General features: G+C 47.3%; 1 protein-coding gene across 1 annotated transcript in view; it reads right to left on the bottom strand.

Annotated features, from left to right (window-relative positions):
- The window catches only part of NEK10 (NIMA related kinase 10), a 44,014-nt gene that overhangs the window by 16,002 nt on the left and 12,187 nt on the right, over positions 1-15,825 (bottom strand). The window contains exons 17-26 of the mRNA XM_078604147.1: positions 15,204-15,306; positions 14,390-14,518; positions 12,819-12,956; positions 11,677-11,722; positions 10,341-10,462; positions 9,834-9,936; positions 8,453-8,528; positions 6,858-6,987; positions 1,301-1,371; positions 124-322 (exon numbers count right to left, since the gene is read on the bottom strand). Coding sequence (XP_078460273.1) covers positions 124-322; positions 1,301-1,371; positions 6,858-6,987; positions 8,453-8,528; positions 9,834-9,936; positions 10,341-10,462; positions 11,677-11,722; positions 12,819-12,956; positions 14,390-14,518; positions 15,204-15,306 — 1,117 coding nt within the window. The remainder of the gene's footprint in view (positions 1-123; positions 323-1,300; positions 1,372-6,857; positions 6,988-8,452; positions 8,529-9,833; positions 9,937-10,340; positions 10,463-11,676; positions 11,723-12,818; positions 12,957-14,389; positions 14,519-15,203; positions 15,307-15,825) is intronic.

The following is a 15,825-nucleotide window of genomic DNA, read 5'->3' as shown; positions in this document are numbered from 1 at the left end:
CAAGAAAATTTTTTTACTTTGTGCAAAACAGAAACATTTTTGTGGACCTTATATTGTACGATATATATCGTAGCATTGCTATTCCACAGAATTTAACGTGAGTGTGAATGTGAGCATGGCTACCTGTTGTGCCAGGCAACAATGTGCGTGGATGTGGGCCTGCGCTAGACGGCGCTGAGTACGGCGCCGCTCCCTTTCCAAGCGGTGCTCCATGTCACAGCAGTTGGCTCCCAGGACATCTGCATGAGCCATGAGACGCGCTGACAGCCCTGCGCACACCTCCACCACGTCCGGGCGCAATCCAGCCTCGGGACTGAGACACCTGTCCCGCCACACCCGCGTAGAGCATTTACGAAACCATTACCACGACAGCCGGGCGGGATCAGCCGAGATCGTTTTGAACGACGTCAACATCTCCTAGCGTGACCTCGACGGTAAAACGAACCAATCTCGACCGCCCACTCAGTCAATGCCAGGCCCACTCTCTCATGGAGCAGCGGTCAGCACAATCACACATAATAACAACAGCTGCCATTTGGCACTATGTGGTGGTGACATCACCACGGCACTTGTGCCAGGCTAAATGCACTTTTAGGCCATGTGAAATTATGGAAGCTCACTAAATCTAGATTGAAAACTCATTGCTTTAGAACTGCTTTCATGTTTAGTTTGTCGTCCTTCCCCTGTACCTCCGATTCGAATGGTTGGCTATGTACAGTGCGTACGAAGTCCAACATACATACATACATGCTGACAGGAAGTCAGACTCAGGTGTTATAGGTTAACTGACCGAGATTACTGACAGATGCACCACCTGTGCTCCCCACTATGCCAACTTGCATGTTTTAGATGTCTGGGTGCTCAGCGCATTGTTGTGAGCATCGCTCCTCCATCCTCTATTGTTATTGGACATCAATTGCCTCCAGCTGCCCAGTAGCATCCTTCTTGAGCCTCCTCCACAGTGGCCGATCTTGACACCGCTGATATCAGTCATTGGCAAGTCCAATCAGCTCCACATCCTCCTGTACCACACCAACTAATCTCTTCTCCAGTCTGTGTTGTGCCCGTGTAGCCCTCTCTAAACCCGAAGCTTCGTATGGGGCAATAGTCGAGGTAGCTCCCACACAGGATTAAGCAGCCGATTAAAAACCAAGCAACACAAAACCGCAACAGCACACACTGACCAAATATCGAGCAAAACACAACCCCAGATACTCACAGATAAATATGGTACCCATAGTGACAGTGTGATGACATTCTAAACAAACGATGGGAAGGTTCAACGTAAGGAGGAGCTCACCTTCGTACGGTTTTGCTGAGCTGGGCCGAATAGAGTCCTTCAGTGATTGGCTCATAGGTCGCCCCCACTATCTGCATGTATATAAAATCACACCAGTCACATTCAAACAACATCATGGTGCTAGCATTGTGTGGAATTATTGTAATTCAGCTGCACATTTAATATTTACATCCATGCAATGGAAAGTAATCAAATTCATGCAAGTGTAGTGACATTTAATGAGTCACTGTAGTGCGTGCCGCTGGAAGATTGGGAGACAATGGAATTAGGGGTAGCAGCCCGTTCTACCAGTTGGACTTGTGGGCAAGGCACGGAGCCTTCTGGGGGATCCAGAGGGGTGCGGGGCCGGGGGCGGAGCCTGGCCATGCTGGGCAGAATAAAAGGCGAGCTCCTACTCACAATCGGGGCTGCTGTGGGTCTGGCAGCATGTTGGCTGTATCGACCCGGTATGTAGTTATCCCCTAAAGCTGTGAAGGCCGGAATAAAAGAGAGAGAGAGAGTACCTCCTACAAGTTTCTGTGAATTAGTACACTACATTTGGTGTCAAGAGTGTTAACAATTTTTTTTTATTAGGGTTGTTAGGAATGCATTTTTTTCCTATTCCCCCCTAGTGGGGGGAATAGGCTATGTCGAAATCTGCGAAGAGGAGGGCCCACAGCAGCATATCCTCGAGCGAGGAGGGTTCCCGGGCAGCCCCGGCAGCAGAACCCTGGTGGGGGTTCCCAGAAAGGCGGTCCCGGCGGGGCAGCGGGCGAAGGACGATGATCCCGTGCCGCCGCCGGCTTGGGAAAGGCTGCGAACACTCAGCGCGTGCATCGTGGAGCTCCTCTCCACAGTGATGGCGCTGGTGGGGCAGCTGGGTAAGGAAGACCTGGAGGAGGGGGCTGTGACTTGGGGGCAGCGAGCGGGCGACTCCGCCGTCACTGCCGACCAAGGGCGGGAATCGGGTCCCGCTGAATGTAACCTGCCGCCGACATCTCATCTGGGGGCGCCTTCCCTCGCGCAGCGGCTGCCGTTTCTAAAATATTTTTCAGCTGTCGGGGGTGATTGGGCAGCCCTCTGGCAGTAGTTCGCCGCCACTTGCGAGCTCATGGGGTGATCTGATGCAGAGGCACTACGTCTTCTTCCCACCGCTCTGGACGACGCAGCCTTGGCGTCGTTTATTTCCATTCCCGAGGTGGACAGAACGACGCTGCGTCAAGCGTACGCCCAGTTGGCGGGAATTTTTGACCCACCATCCAACGCGTGGCGGAAATTCATGATGCGGAGTAAGGAGGAGACAGAGACATCCCTCACCTTCTGCAGCGCACTACTGTCGCTGCAAAAGGATGCGTACCCAATGATGGAGTGGGCAGGACTGGATCCTCTGGTGCTAGAGAAACTGTTGGTGCTGGCTCAGGAAATACACTTTTTTTTGCCGGCCACAGAGGAGAATGACCTGTCCTCGATTCAGGTAGCCTGATGCATCCAGGCCCACTGTAACCTGTAACAACGTGCCGGGGTGGCGGCCGGGGCTGCATTTCTGGGAGAAGAAGGCAACCAGGAGCGTCGGAGCGGGACGATGACGGGACCAGCGGGGCAGGGCCCTGTTACCTCCTTCACGTGTGGCCTACCGGGCCACATCTCCAGGGGCTGCTGTGCTGATTTGGCGCAGTTTTTCCCAGCTTCACTGTCCTCCGCCCTGCCGGCCTCCGCTCCTCTGGGTCCAAAGGCAGGTCGCGATACATCACACACCCGGCCGACACAGCCACCGCATCCCCATTGCAGTCGGTGTCGGGTGCACACGCCATCACCCCCCATAGTGATACAGGGTACGAAGATGGTGCTTCGGTGCGTGATGGTTGGCCGCGGGGGTCCGGGCAATGGACCGCATTGGCCCACCGTGTCATGGTGGAGGGAGCGGGATCATCCACGGTATGTGGATTTGTGCAGGGTGTTGAGGTGCGGGTGCTTATAGATACGGGGGCATCCGCCACCAGTTTCCGAGTTTGTTCTTAGGACTCTGCCATGGACGGTGGGTTGATACGGATTGGCGATATTGAAAGGATGGGCCTGGTGTTGGTTCATTGGCGGTGCCTTGTTTATTGGTGGATGGATTTTTTGAAGAGGAAGCCCCTCCGGATACTAATTGACCAGGGTTGTGTGGAGTTACCGTCGGGGCATCGGTTGAAGTTTTTGGAGTCCCCTACTGGGTGGTGTATGGCTAACGCTGTGGTTCGGGCCCTGGTGTGTGAAACTGTCAGGATTCCCCAGAGTGTACAGATGCTCATACCCTTGAGGCTGCGGAAGCGGATCGACCAGAAAATCGCTGGGGGTGGGGTTCTTTTAACCCCTTCGAATAAAGCGGTTTGTGGGCTCAATTTGATAGGGGCTCAGACGATCGTGAGGGGGGATCAGGAGCCCTTCCGGCAAGTATTGAATGCTGGGCTAAATACCGCGGTCATACAGGCGGGGACGGTGTTGGCCCACTCGACGACTGCATGTTGTGAAGAGACGGATGATGTAACCACTCGGGACGTGGACGCGGTTGAACAGGAAAAGGTGTTGGGTGACTCGTGGATGGATCCGTTGTGCATGGGAAATCCGAATTTGTCGTGGGAGCAGAGAGGCGAGTTGCAGGCATTGCTTCGGGAATTATCCGAAGTATTTAGTAAGGGATAATTCGGTGTGGGCCGCACATCCCTGATGCGTCACCATATTGATATGGATGGTGCCGCTCCCATTCGTCAGAACTCATTTCGGTTTAGTCCGAAGGAAAAGGACTACGATCGTCAGGCAGTTGACGAGATGTTGGCCCCCGATATAATCTCCCCATCAACCAGTCCGTGGGGTGCTCCCATTGTCCTGGTTAAAAAGGACGGGAGTTTGCGGTTCTGTGTGGACTTTCGGAAATTAAATAAAGTCTCCGTGGCGGATGCATATCCCCTCCAACGGATGGACAATTTGTTGGATGCCCTGTCGGGGGTGCAGTTTTTCTCCACCCTGGATCTATTGTCAGCTGCCCCTGGATGAAAGTTCAAAACCCAAAACAGCGTTCCAAACACCGCAAAGGCTGTTTTAATTTAATATGCTTCCGATGGGGCTTCACTCAGCTCTGGCCACGTTCCAGCGACTTATGGCGTTGGTACTGTCGGGGCTCCAATGGGAGTCATGACTGATCTATTTGGATGACGTGATTGTTTTTAGCCGCACGTTCCAGGAACATATGCAGCGGTTGTGTGCGGTATTTGTTAAAATGCAGGCGGCTAATTTGAAATTCAAGCCGCAGAAATGTTACCTCTTGCAAAAATCGGTTCGATACCTGGGGCACAGTTAGCGAGTCCGGGATCATCACGGACCCTGACAAGACTGCGTGCGTGCACAAGTGGCCGACCCCCACGTCGGTGGGTGAGGTCCGCAGTTTTGTGGGGTTCGTGTCGTATTACCGCCGCTTCGTGCCCGGGTTTGCGACAATCGCGAAGCCGCTCCACGCTCTCACGGCAAAGGACCAAAGGTTTCAGTGGGAGATGGAGGCCACATTTGTTGCGCTGTGCGACGGTCTCATGAACGCATCCCCCCTTTCGAGACCCCAATATCTCCTTGCCGTTTATGTTGGATACGGACACCAGTGATCCCGGGATTCGGCGCCGTGTTGTCGCAGGTGGAGAACGGGGGGGGTCGCTTACGGTTGCCGGGTGCCGTCCCCTGCAGAGCAGCGCTATTGTGTTACGCGCCACGAGTTGTTGACTATCGTGCACTTTGTACAACAGTGCCACCCATACCTCTACGGTAAGCAGTTCATAGTACGCACAGATCACGCGGCGTTGTAATATGCGCTACGCATTGACCAGTCGTCCACGCAACTCTCACGATGGTCGGAAATCTTGCAAGATTATTTATTCGAAGTCACCTATAGGAAAGGGTTGCACCACTGCAACGCAGACGCTCTATCACGGTTGTCGCCGAAGAGTCAGTGCGCATATTTGATGGGCGCTGGCCGTCGTAAGCAGGTGGATACGGGGGAGCCGGGCACCTTGGTAGAATCGGTGGATGCTCCGCCACCCGTACTGTTGGTCTTGCACACGAGGAATGGGGGCGCCTCCAAGCGGAAGACGCCTCCTTACTAAAGTTGCGGCACCGTGTCGATCCACCGAGCAATAGGAAGGGTGCAGGGGGTATGTCCACCGTGGTCCTCCGAGATGGGCTTCTTATGCGCTGGGATACGGAGGTACGGCGGTACTGTATCGTGGTGCCAACTGCTAAGCGGGGTAGAGTAATGAGAGCCGCCCATGTGCGATTGATGCACCTAGGGGTGCAGAAAACGTTGTCTACGTTGAAGTGGGACTTCTTTTGTCCCGGGATGGCAGAGGACGTTCACAATGTGCTCAAGGGATGTGTAGAATGTGCCCGCCAGAAGCCCCCGCCGAGACTGAGCTCATTGCCATCGACATCCTCAGGCCATTTCCTACCACTCCGAGGGGACCCGTTCCAGGATGGTTTGGTTCAGATGACCGCCCCTACGCGTCGATGGGTTGCTGTTATTTTGGGGGCTGGATTGTTGCTATGCATTGCGAATGTTGCGTGAATATTGCGGATGTTCGTCATTCCGCTATCGGGGGGGGGGAGGTGATGTAGTGACATTGAATGAGTCACTGTAGCGCGTACCGCTGGGAGATTGGAATTAGCGGTAGTAGCCCGTTCTACCAGTTGGACCTGTGGGCAAGGCACGGAGCCTTCTGGGGGATCCAGAGGGTTGTGGGGCCGAGGGCGGAGCCTGGCCATGCTGGACAGGATAAAAGGTGAGCTCCGACTAACAGTCTGGGCTGCTGCGATCTGAAATGGAAATCGTCGTGCCGTCGTCGTCGTGATCTTCGCCCTCTTCAAGCTATAGGTCTGGCAGCATGTTGGCTGTCCCGACCCAGTATGTAGTTATCCCCTAAGGCTGTGAAGGCCGGAATAAAAGAGAGAGAGTACCTCCTACTCGTGTCTGTGAATTAGTACACTACACAAGAGACACTTGTTTGGCAAATTAGATAGTGCTGTAGGGAGTTCGGAGAAATGGCTTGAGAGTCATGGTACTAGATTTCATGCAGAGGTTTTGTTTCAATGTGATTTGATAAAGTTATTTGATTTGTTGATGTGGGCCATTTGTGTTAGCATCAGATAGGATTATAGTTGATCATAGCACAAGTTTGTTAGCTCAAGTTATAGCTATGGTCTGGGCTAGAGTTATTATTGATTTAGATTTAGTATGTAGTTGTTAGTATGATCATTATCACGGAAGGTGCCTCAGCGGTAGAGCGAATGGCTCGCAATCAGAATATATCAAGTTAAATTCCTCGTTTGGGGTTGACTCTTCCCTCTGGCGTCGATAACATGAGTTCCACTTTGTGAGCAAATCAACAGTAGTTGTTTGTCCTCTGGACAGACTCACCTCTGCCATAGAAATTTGGAATTTCCACCACTGGCTCAGGGCTATAAACAGGAGATGAGCAACGCCTCAATGCTCATTTGAGCAAGAAATCACTTCAAATTTTTTGTGGCTTTGTGGCACAGATGACAGGTGTTAGATACACACCCTGCTGGCGAGGGAGAGCATGTTGGTGCTGTAGAATGGCGGTGTGAGCATAGCCAATTGGTAGAGGATGCACCCAGCTGCCCACACATCTGCTCGCTCATCGTATGGCTCATTCTTCAAAATCTCTGGGCTGCACACATACACACAAGCAGACATGTATACACAATATAAATGTGTAAACAATCACAGCGCTGTGGATCCTGTGTGGATTGTCTTGTGTGGCAGGTAAAGGTGGTAAAAGTGCGGCCCTGAAATTGCTTGTCCACGCTACTAGCGGGAGGGTACCCACTAGAGAGAGCTCTGGAGGGTATTTCAGCTACACTTCCACATTGAGCACACGTGCTGATCACATAACTGTGGTGTACTCATTGAAGCTGGCTAACCATCGAAAAAAGACAGTCACTGCATCACACACTTTCAGATGCGCTTCTTCGGCCGTCTGGAACGCTCTTCCTTTTGATATTAGGAAGCCACTGGAGCTAATCACTTAAATCTAAATAACACATATTTATTTAGAACTGTATTCTTTGGTTCTTTCGGTAAAGTCACGTAGATAGAAATAAAATATTAAATAAAAAAATCACGACGTTTCAATCACAACACAAGCGATCGTCATCAGGAGGACATGAATTCCTGCAGTCACGAAAGTTTAAAGTAATTATTTAGAATTGCTTTTGTGTTTAGTTTGCTGTCCTCTCGCACCTCCAATTAGCACGGTTGGCTACGTAAGGTGCGAAAGAAGTTCAACATACATACAACTGCTAGGTGGAAAGGTTTCTAAAATCCAGAGGGATCTGAGATTCTTGGACATTTTTTCAACAAGCGTGCTGGAAGATGGAATCAAACCACAGCAGCTCCCTTGTGTTGCATACCTGGGTGAATATTCATAACTAGCCTTTTGCCCGTCCAAGGACGGGTGTATTTCAGTAAATCTGAAACTTGCATGCGAAAAGCAGACCACGACTTGATATTCATTGCATCAATTCGTGTGCAATTTGTAACGCCGCGGTGACACAGACTTATTTCATTTAAAGGTTATAATCTCTTGTTCATCATGACGTCCTTTTCACTTCTATGTCTCAATAGCGTTACGGAGATCGCGTGATGTGAGGGTTCTGCCTTTGTAGTGAGGGTTGTAAGTTGACGCTGAGGAGGGGGAGGAGGCACCTCGCCCCCCTATGTGGAGTGATGTCACCCGCTAATTAATATTTATGGTGGGGGGTGTCCATTCGGAAGACGTCACCTCTTCATGATTATTAATGTGGGGGGCTGTTTGATGTGGACTGACGTTACCTGCTCCGGATTTATAATGGGGGGGGGGGTTCTACATGTGCATTATTATTAATGAGGGGGAGGGTCCATGTGGAGGACGTCACCTGTTCATGAGTATCAATGAGGGGGTTGGCCGACGTGGAGTGACGTCACGCGTGGGACACACAGACATTCTTGGCTCATTATCGTAAATACCAGGAAAGCTGCCAGTGAGCACAGAGCCCTGTGGCTTAATCCTACCATACATAAGCAGAGAGCACAAAGCCCTGTATAGCCCAGCCCTAGCACACAAATGTCTGATGCTGTGAGAGTGAGCAGCTCACCAGGAATAGACGATGGTGCCCACCATGGATGTCAGCTTGCTGTTCTCCTGCTTCTGCTTGGCCAGCCCAAAGTCCGCTTGGCAACACAAATTCCAAGACTGCATTATTACACAATTTAATATTACTACCGTATTTTTCCGCATATAACCTGCGGGGTATACCACTTTCTACAAACAAAACAAGACCCTGCAAGGTATATGGAGGTGTGGGCTATCCCAAAAATATTTTACACGTGTGACATGTCATAACTCGTTTAATGTTTTCATGGTAGGACTATCCAATATGCAACACTTACCTTTGACTAAATCACTGCTGAATAAACCACTCACACTAAAATTGCACATGTTATCACGTTTTAAATGAATCCAATTGTTTGTACAGTGAAACGACAATGTTTGAAGTGGGCGCACTTTGTTTACCGTAATACTTTCAGTGGCTGTAGGGGGGTGCGAAAGTTTCAGCTGAGGCTATAGATTACACAATGGCAAGGGCCTTAACAAGCGTCTACCAGACGCAGAATCATAATTGCTGAGTCCTTTAGGCCACTGCTATTAGCTGAGCACTATACAGTCGCGACCATGAGCTTTGTTTCAAACTTCCAATGGCTTTGTTGCCAGGAGGCAATGGCGTTACCATAGTGCCGCTATTGTCTGCGCAGTACGCAATCTACCAGTGCTAAAACTGTACAGGGGTAACTACCGGTCCGGTAGCTGTAATATGATGAGGTCGAATGCTGGTAAGCCTAACATTACGGTACTTATCTACCAGTTTTGTTTTACTTATTTATTGGATATTTACTTTTGTTACTTATTTACTGTTTTAAGTTCACTCGTTTCCGGTTAGTTTGTTTTCTTTGTGCACGTTATGATTTTAAGGTTAACAATTGATAGTGGAATGTATTACAAATGTAAACTTTGTATTAATATGATGGAATTAAGCTGCGGTAACAACGTTAAAGATATGAATGCGTGTGGGGTATATGGAGGTGCGGGCTATCTAAAACTTGTTTTACACAAAACTCTATTTTTGCGGGGTATATGCGTCTGCGGGTTATATGCGTCTACGGGAAAATATGGTAAACACGGTTATATTCCCCAGAATGTCAACAAATTATATAACCGATAGGATATGTAAAAAATGCTTTTATTTTTAATGTGGAGGGATGGATATGGGAAGGAGGCAAATTCTCTGCTTATTTTGTTAATTATATTCTCCACAACAATGCAAACGATTATGCTGTGTAACATATTATTTGGTTTCTGTCCCAGTGATGACTATGTACAAATATTCTTACAGTATCATTACAGCAATGAAAATGTGTTCTAAGCTCTTTATCTGTAAGCACTGGATGTAACAACTGTCGACGAGTGTCTTCTCTCACTGATGGTGATGTGGTCGCTCTCCCCCAGCATGATGTTGCCAGGAGTCAGGTCTCGGTGGATGATGTGCTTCTCCTTATGTAGGTAACGCAGTGCCAGGCAAATCTGCAAAGCACATTATGCATTACAAAACATTCTTGCACGATTGACTCCCCAGTGAAAACCTTTCCCCAGAGTTAAAATATGCTGAAGTAATGTATGGCCTGAACAGGACTCTGCTTTTAACATCCAGGGTGACCTTACATTAAGGTTGCCACCTGTCCAGCTATGACCCAGACAGTCCGGGAACTGGCACCTGTGTTCGAGTGGCAGGAATTGATTTGTAGCAAGATCTGGTACCGATATTGTGAACGACATTCCAGAATACTGCACAACTTTGATAGACCTCGGCTGACAGAGAAATATGTTGGGGTTTTGGTGTGGAAAAGCTCATATCCCTACCCTACAACCACATATATACTGAGGAGTCAATGCATGAAGTATGCCACTCGTGGCATGCTGGTGTGTACCTGGATGAAGATGTTCCAAATTCGTTCCTCCGTGAAGCGCTCGTGTTTCTCCTTCAGAGCATTAAAGTGTTCTCCCAGTGGAGCTCCCTCAATAAGCTCCATCACAATGTACAGGCGGTCATCTACACACACAAACTCATGTATAGTGACAATGCTGTTCATCTGTATCCCTTCTTATATTAACCTAGAGATATCATTCGAAATGAAAATATCCTGGTATGAAACTCATGTAGTTTTCCCTCTGTGAAAACATTGACATATAAACGGTTCTGAAAAGTGCCAGTTTACGTGTTTGGTGTTCTAAGAAGTGCTGGTATGGCCGCCTGTCATAAACTAGCTGATTTCAACCACTGCCCACAGATGATGCAGTCATATTACAAACGTGCCGTTGCTACTGTTTGGGCAGCAAACTACGGTGATAAGTGAGAAAAGTTCGGAATGTGTTTCTGGTCACTTTTGTCCTGTAGTGTATTTAATACCAGCAGTCAAATCTGTTTCTCACATTTGGTACATAGGCTTGGGTCAATATTATTAAACCATCAATGTCCACACAAATTCGTAAGTACTAAAATTAAGGGTCAATGCAAAGGTTGTGTGCGTTTTCTCGTCGAGAAATGGGCTCTGTTCTCACAAGAACCACCACTGGTGTGTGGTGTGCAGTAGTGTTCAGCAGCTGAAACTCAGGGTGTTAGAGACACATTCTGTCACACACACAGTAAAGTGTTGTATTATAGTGCTTATTTATCTTGTGACTTATATTCTCAACGACACTAATGATTATCTTGTGATGTGCATTGTATCGTTTTTCCTGCTACTATATCAGCCTTGAACAAGTGCTTTATACCTCAATGGGCCTTTCCCAAAATAAACTGTTATAGAACTAGGACCCATATCTAACAGAGAGTCTTCACCTATAAACTATTGGCAGTTCACCAGAATTGGCAAGCCTCACTCTGCTGATGAGATACCGAATGTCAAAACCGTGCCTGCGATTAGGACGGTTGGCTACGTACGGTTCAAAATAAGTGCTACACACATATACATACAAAACCGATCCAGCATTTCCTTGTGTTGAACCAATGCTGCTGAAATTATGCACTCTCAGAAGACCGTGTAACTGATATGATGTGTAAATAAATAACCCCAAAAAACCTCTATGTAAAATGTTAATATTTTTTTCCGTAGGGGCAGATATGAGGAGGTTAATTGTCTGCTTGGTTATTTTATCACTTATATTCTCCACAATGACAAAAAATATTATTTTGTGTTATGAATTTTAGCTTAACCTGTTTTGTATCTGGGAAATAAATGTAACATGATATTCATGCGTACTTACCTTCCACAAATGTCTTGTAGTATTTTACAATGTTTGGGTGTTTGAGCTACAAAAACAGAAAATATAAACATTAGGTCTCCATCAAACAAGTTTCACACTATACAAAAACTAAAATACGTAAGATGCTCATCTAGTGCATATATACAGTATTCTAAAAGTCTACTCGGTGTTTAAGTAGTTTGCGTGAGGTGACTTGTTAATGGCCCAAACACCTGTTGTTCCATTGCTTCAAACGTGTCCTTGGGTGCTCTACGGCCTATTTAATTTCATGCTGATCTGTGGATTCTTTGTGAAAACTTCACTTGATGTGTTAACTTGCACCTCCAATTAGCATGGCTGGCTACATACTGTGCGAAAGACGTTCAACATACATATAATACGTATTTGACATGTGTCCTCGTCTGTTTACACACCAGTGCGATAATCACCCTCATTCCATTTTGATGTTTATGGAACTTGATGTTACTAAAAATGGTCTTTGAAAGCAATTTGTCCAACCACAATTTGCTAGGCAATTTATTTTATTTTAACTTATTTTGTGCAAAATACACCATTTCTTCTTCAATTATTGCTTTGTATATTTAGTTTTCCTCATTTTCTATTGGGTTGTGCTTGTTTTCACGTAATAGCTTTTGTCCTTTTTCCCTCATCTCTTGAATTCTCACCTGGTTAAACAAACTACACTTGAAGCTTAAGCAACCTTTTATCACACAACTGGCTGCTTGGATGGCCTGTATGTCAAAGGACACTCGCCTCCAGTCTTTACCAGTGTGAGACGGTGCCTTGGTGCGAGCACAGCCTAAGTAAAACAGTCGTCATACCTGCCATGTCTGAATATGTGGAGAAACTTGTTTTACAAATAAAATAAAGCAAGGGAGACAGCTAAAGAGACGGCTACACTGAGCTGCATGCAGCTGCAAAACACACGGCCGCCTCCTGTGCGTCCGTGTGCATGCACTACGAGCCAACGTGCTCTCGGTGATGCTGAAGGCCGCACATTTTATTTTTACAAAGTTTCAACTGCAAACGTTTAAAGGTTGAATTCTTAAAATATTAACAGTCCTACAGACAACCAGAAGTATTAACATTTTATCACGTAAGCTTTAACATGTATATGGAGAAGCCAAGTGGAGAGCGGGGACCTGTTCACGAATGATGGAGAGTTCAGAGATGATGGAATTGAGGCTGGAGTCCCGCGTCGTCTTGTCCTTTCCGAACGCAGGGTTGTGCAGGCTCACCTCCTTGAGCGCAAGCAGCTGCTGACCATTCAGCTTCCTCACCTCAACGACATAAGACAGAGCCATGAACAATCATCGATACGTGCCGTAGAGCTAGGGCCCTTTGTGTTCTGGCTGGTAAGGCACGAGAGCTATCGGTGGGACGGCTGGTAAGTGGCCAAGTCTGGTGTTTAGAGGATCACGGTAAGCCAGTGGTTCTCAACCTTTTTGGCATGGCCGTCCCCCCATCAAGACCAGTGGTCTCCGTGTCCCCACCTCCCTCACCCCGACAAGGTTACCAAGGCCACAATAGAAAGAGATCACCTCCTCGCCTCTAGTTAAAAGTGTTAATAAGACGAGATTTGATTCATGGTGTGTATGAGTTTTTGTCCGCAACATGAAGTTGACGTTTCTCACACACATTTGAAATTACTCCTGCAAAGTATCCAGGCCTCAGCCTGTGGGCCCTATGTGTTGATAATTACCTGGGTAAGCACTCAGGATGGATCGTGTTTGTAATCGAGTACAAGTTCTCACAGCAATCAATCCTAAGGCTCGGCGCAAAGAAACCTGGGACAATGCCAACCGACCCTATCGTGTTCACAGAAAGACCTTCCAGTTTAAATTTTACCACAATGGATCCGTGCTGAATCCTTTAAGAATATCACATGGCAAATATGGCTATTTCCTACACTGATGGATGAAAACGAATAACCCACAGTGCAACAGCAGTAACCAATCTCAAACAATGGACCACAGAGTAATGCAACTGCCCGCTTCCATCATTTCAATCTATGGGCCTCTCTGTAAGTTTCAATGTAAGTCTATATAACTCTCTGAGTATAACATTTCAAACCATACACTACATAGTCCCACCACTTCCAATATGATTATTTGCCAAGAGAATTTTGGATATTCACCATGAGGCTAGTCCTGAAGCTGTCCTCTGGCTCACTCGCAAACCTCCACATGAGCAAGTAAACACTACCGATCAACCATAAGAGTTTTGTTTGGGTTAGATCCCATAAATATATAAATGTGTCGTTAAAACCCACCACCACCCGACACAGCCAACTAGTAAGGGTTGTCATGTAAACAGAACATGCCAATCTTGATTTGAAGCTTTCGTGACTGCAGGAATCCATACTCTTTGGTTCTTTCGGTAAAGTCACGTAGATATAACATGCCAATTCGTCGCTAGTACAGCACACCGGTGTTGGAGAGCCAAGCCACAACATTTACAATCTGAGTACAATGTTTCGCCAGTAATTACAACTAGCTTCATCAGGCGACAGCCAGATTTGTGGAGAAGTCCACCTGTTTCGTACCTTATATAGAGGCGTAGATGTGGTGACCACGCTTCTGCGCTCTATTATGGATGATATTGGTCGCAAAAGCCTACATGTAAAACTGACTACTGATCAACTCCCCACCAAATTAAACAATAATAATAATGTGTGTTGGGAATTGAACCGGGACTGCTCGTGAGGAAACACCTTGTAGACACTGCCAAAGGCCCCACTGCCTAGGTGCTCCAGCACGGCATAGCCCCCCATGCGTTTCTCTGGCAGTCTGGTCTGGTCCATGCTTTCCACTGCCTCTTGGATCTCCTTCACCTCCTCTGGCTTCGGGAGCACATGCACACACATACGCATACACGTAAACAAAAGACAAATTTTCCTCTGATAGCCTTAACAGACTGTTGGGGCAAGTCCTGTTCGTGAAGAAAGTTGCCACGGCACACAAGGGAGTTGGTGGCCAGCACCACACCTGGCTACCTTTGTCTGCCCAGTAGCGTTGTTGACACAATGCATCAGGTACTTATTTGAGGCTGAGACGACCTAGAGGAGGTCCAGTATAGGTCCAGATAATCATCGCTGGTTCATGGGACCTTTCTTGCCAGTATCAAAATATAAAAATAGATTTTACCATTTATTTCCAGGAAGAGTAAAACCTATTCTTATAATCATCAGTGGTGTTGGCAGTTAGCAGGAATCAAACTCGGGTCGCCAAGTTCGTAGCTCAGCGCAATATGTATGTATGTTTAAACTCCTTTCGAACCAGACATAGTCAACCGTGCGAATCGGAGGTACCCTATCACTCGCCACTATGAACATAAACACAATCACACATACACAGATGTACAAATGCACACAAATGAGGGTTGCCACGTTTTCAACAGACCATACCAATATATATTTCTCAGCCAATGTGGAAACCCTAATCTCTCATGTTATAACAAACTGAATGAAAGGCAGCCTCAGTGCCAAGCAGCAGCAGCAGCAGATAAGCGAGGAGTGTCATGCTAACCTTGAGTGCGTTGAGCCTCAAAACAAGGGGCTCGTAGGCCACAATGTCTCGCACATAATGTCCCACGTCGATGAACATTTCAAAGAGCACTGCTGGGAAGAGCCTACACAACATTGACGTAATTATTAGTATTTAAACACAATTGCTGAGCACAGGCCCAAAACAATAAGCGGCCAACAACAAATAGCACAAGCAAAGTTAGGCGATAAAAGTTAACACATTTATTGAATTCAGCAATGTTATTATAAGACTTTGGGAAGAGAGCCAATGGGAGGAAATTCCAAAGTGGAGCAGGGCAAGGGAAGAAAGCAAAGTGTTTTTACCACAGTGTGGTGGTTGAACAGAGCATGGATGAGACCAAAACGTCTGGTAGACCAAGTCCTCAACATGGGTGGAGGAATAAATGAGTGGGGTTCACAGGAACAGTAACTAGGATAGTAGCAATAGTATAGTGATAAGGAGGCTACTGACTGCCTGTAAGCGAGTGACTGACGCCAATCAGTGAAAGCTGGGTCATCAATCAACCTGCCATTTATGGTGAATTCTATCACGTACAGTAAGATAGGAACTGGGTGCTCGACCTCAAATATGACAACAGGATTACAACTTCAGCCAAATGTGT

This window comes from Lampetra planeri, chromosome 21 (genome assembly GCF_965212315.1).
Source record: "Lampetra planeri chromosome 21, kcLamPlan1.2.h2, whole genome shotgun sequence".
Classification (NCBI taxonomy): domain Eukaryota; kingdom Metazoa; phylum Chordata; class Hyperoartia; order Petromyzontiformes; family Petromyzontidae; genus Lampetra; species Lampetra planeri.
Note: the sequence above shows the minus strand (reverse complement) of the source record. Positions and strands in the feature narration are given on the sequence as shown.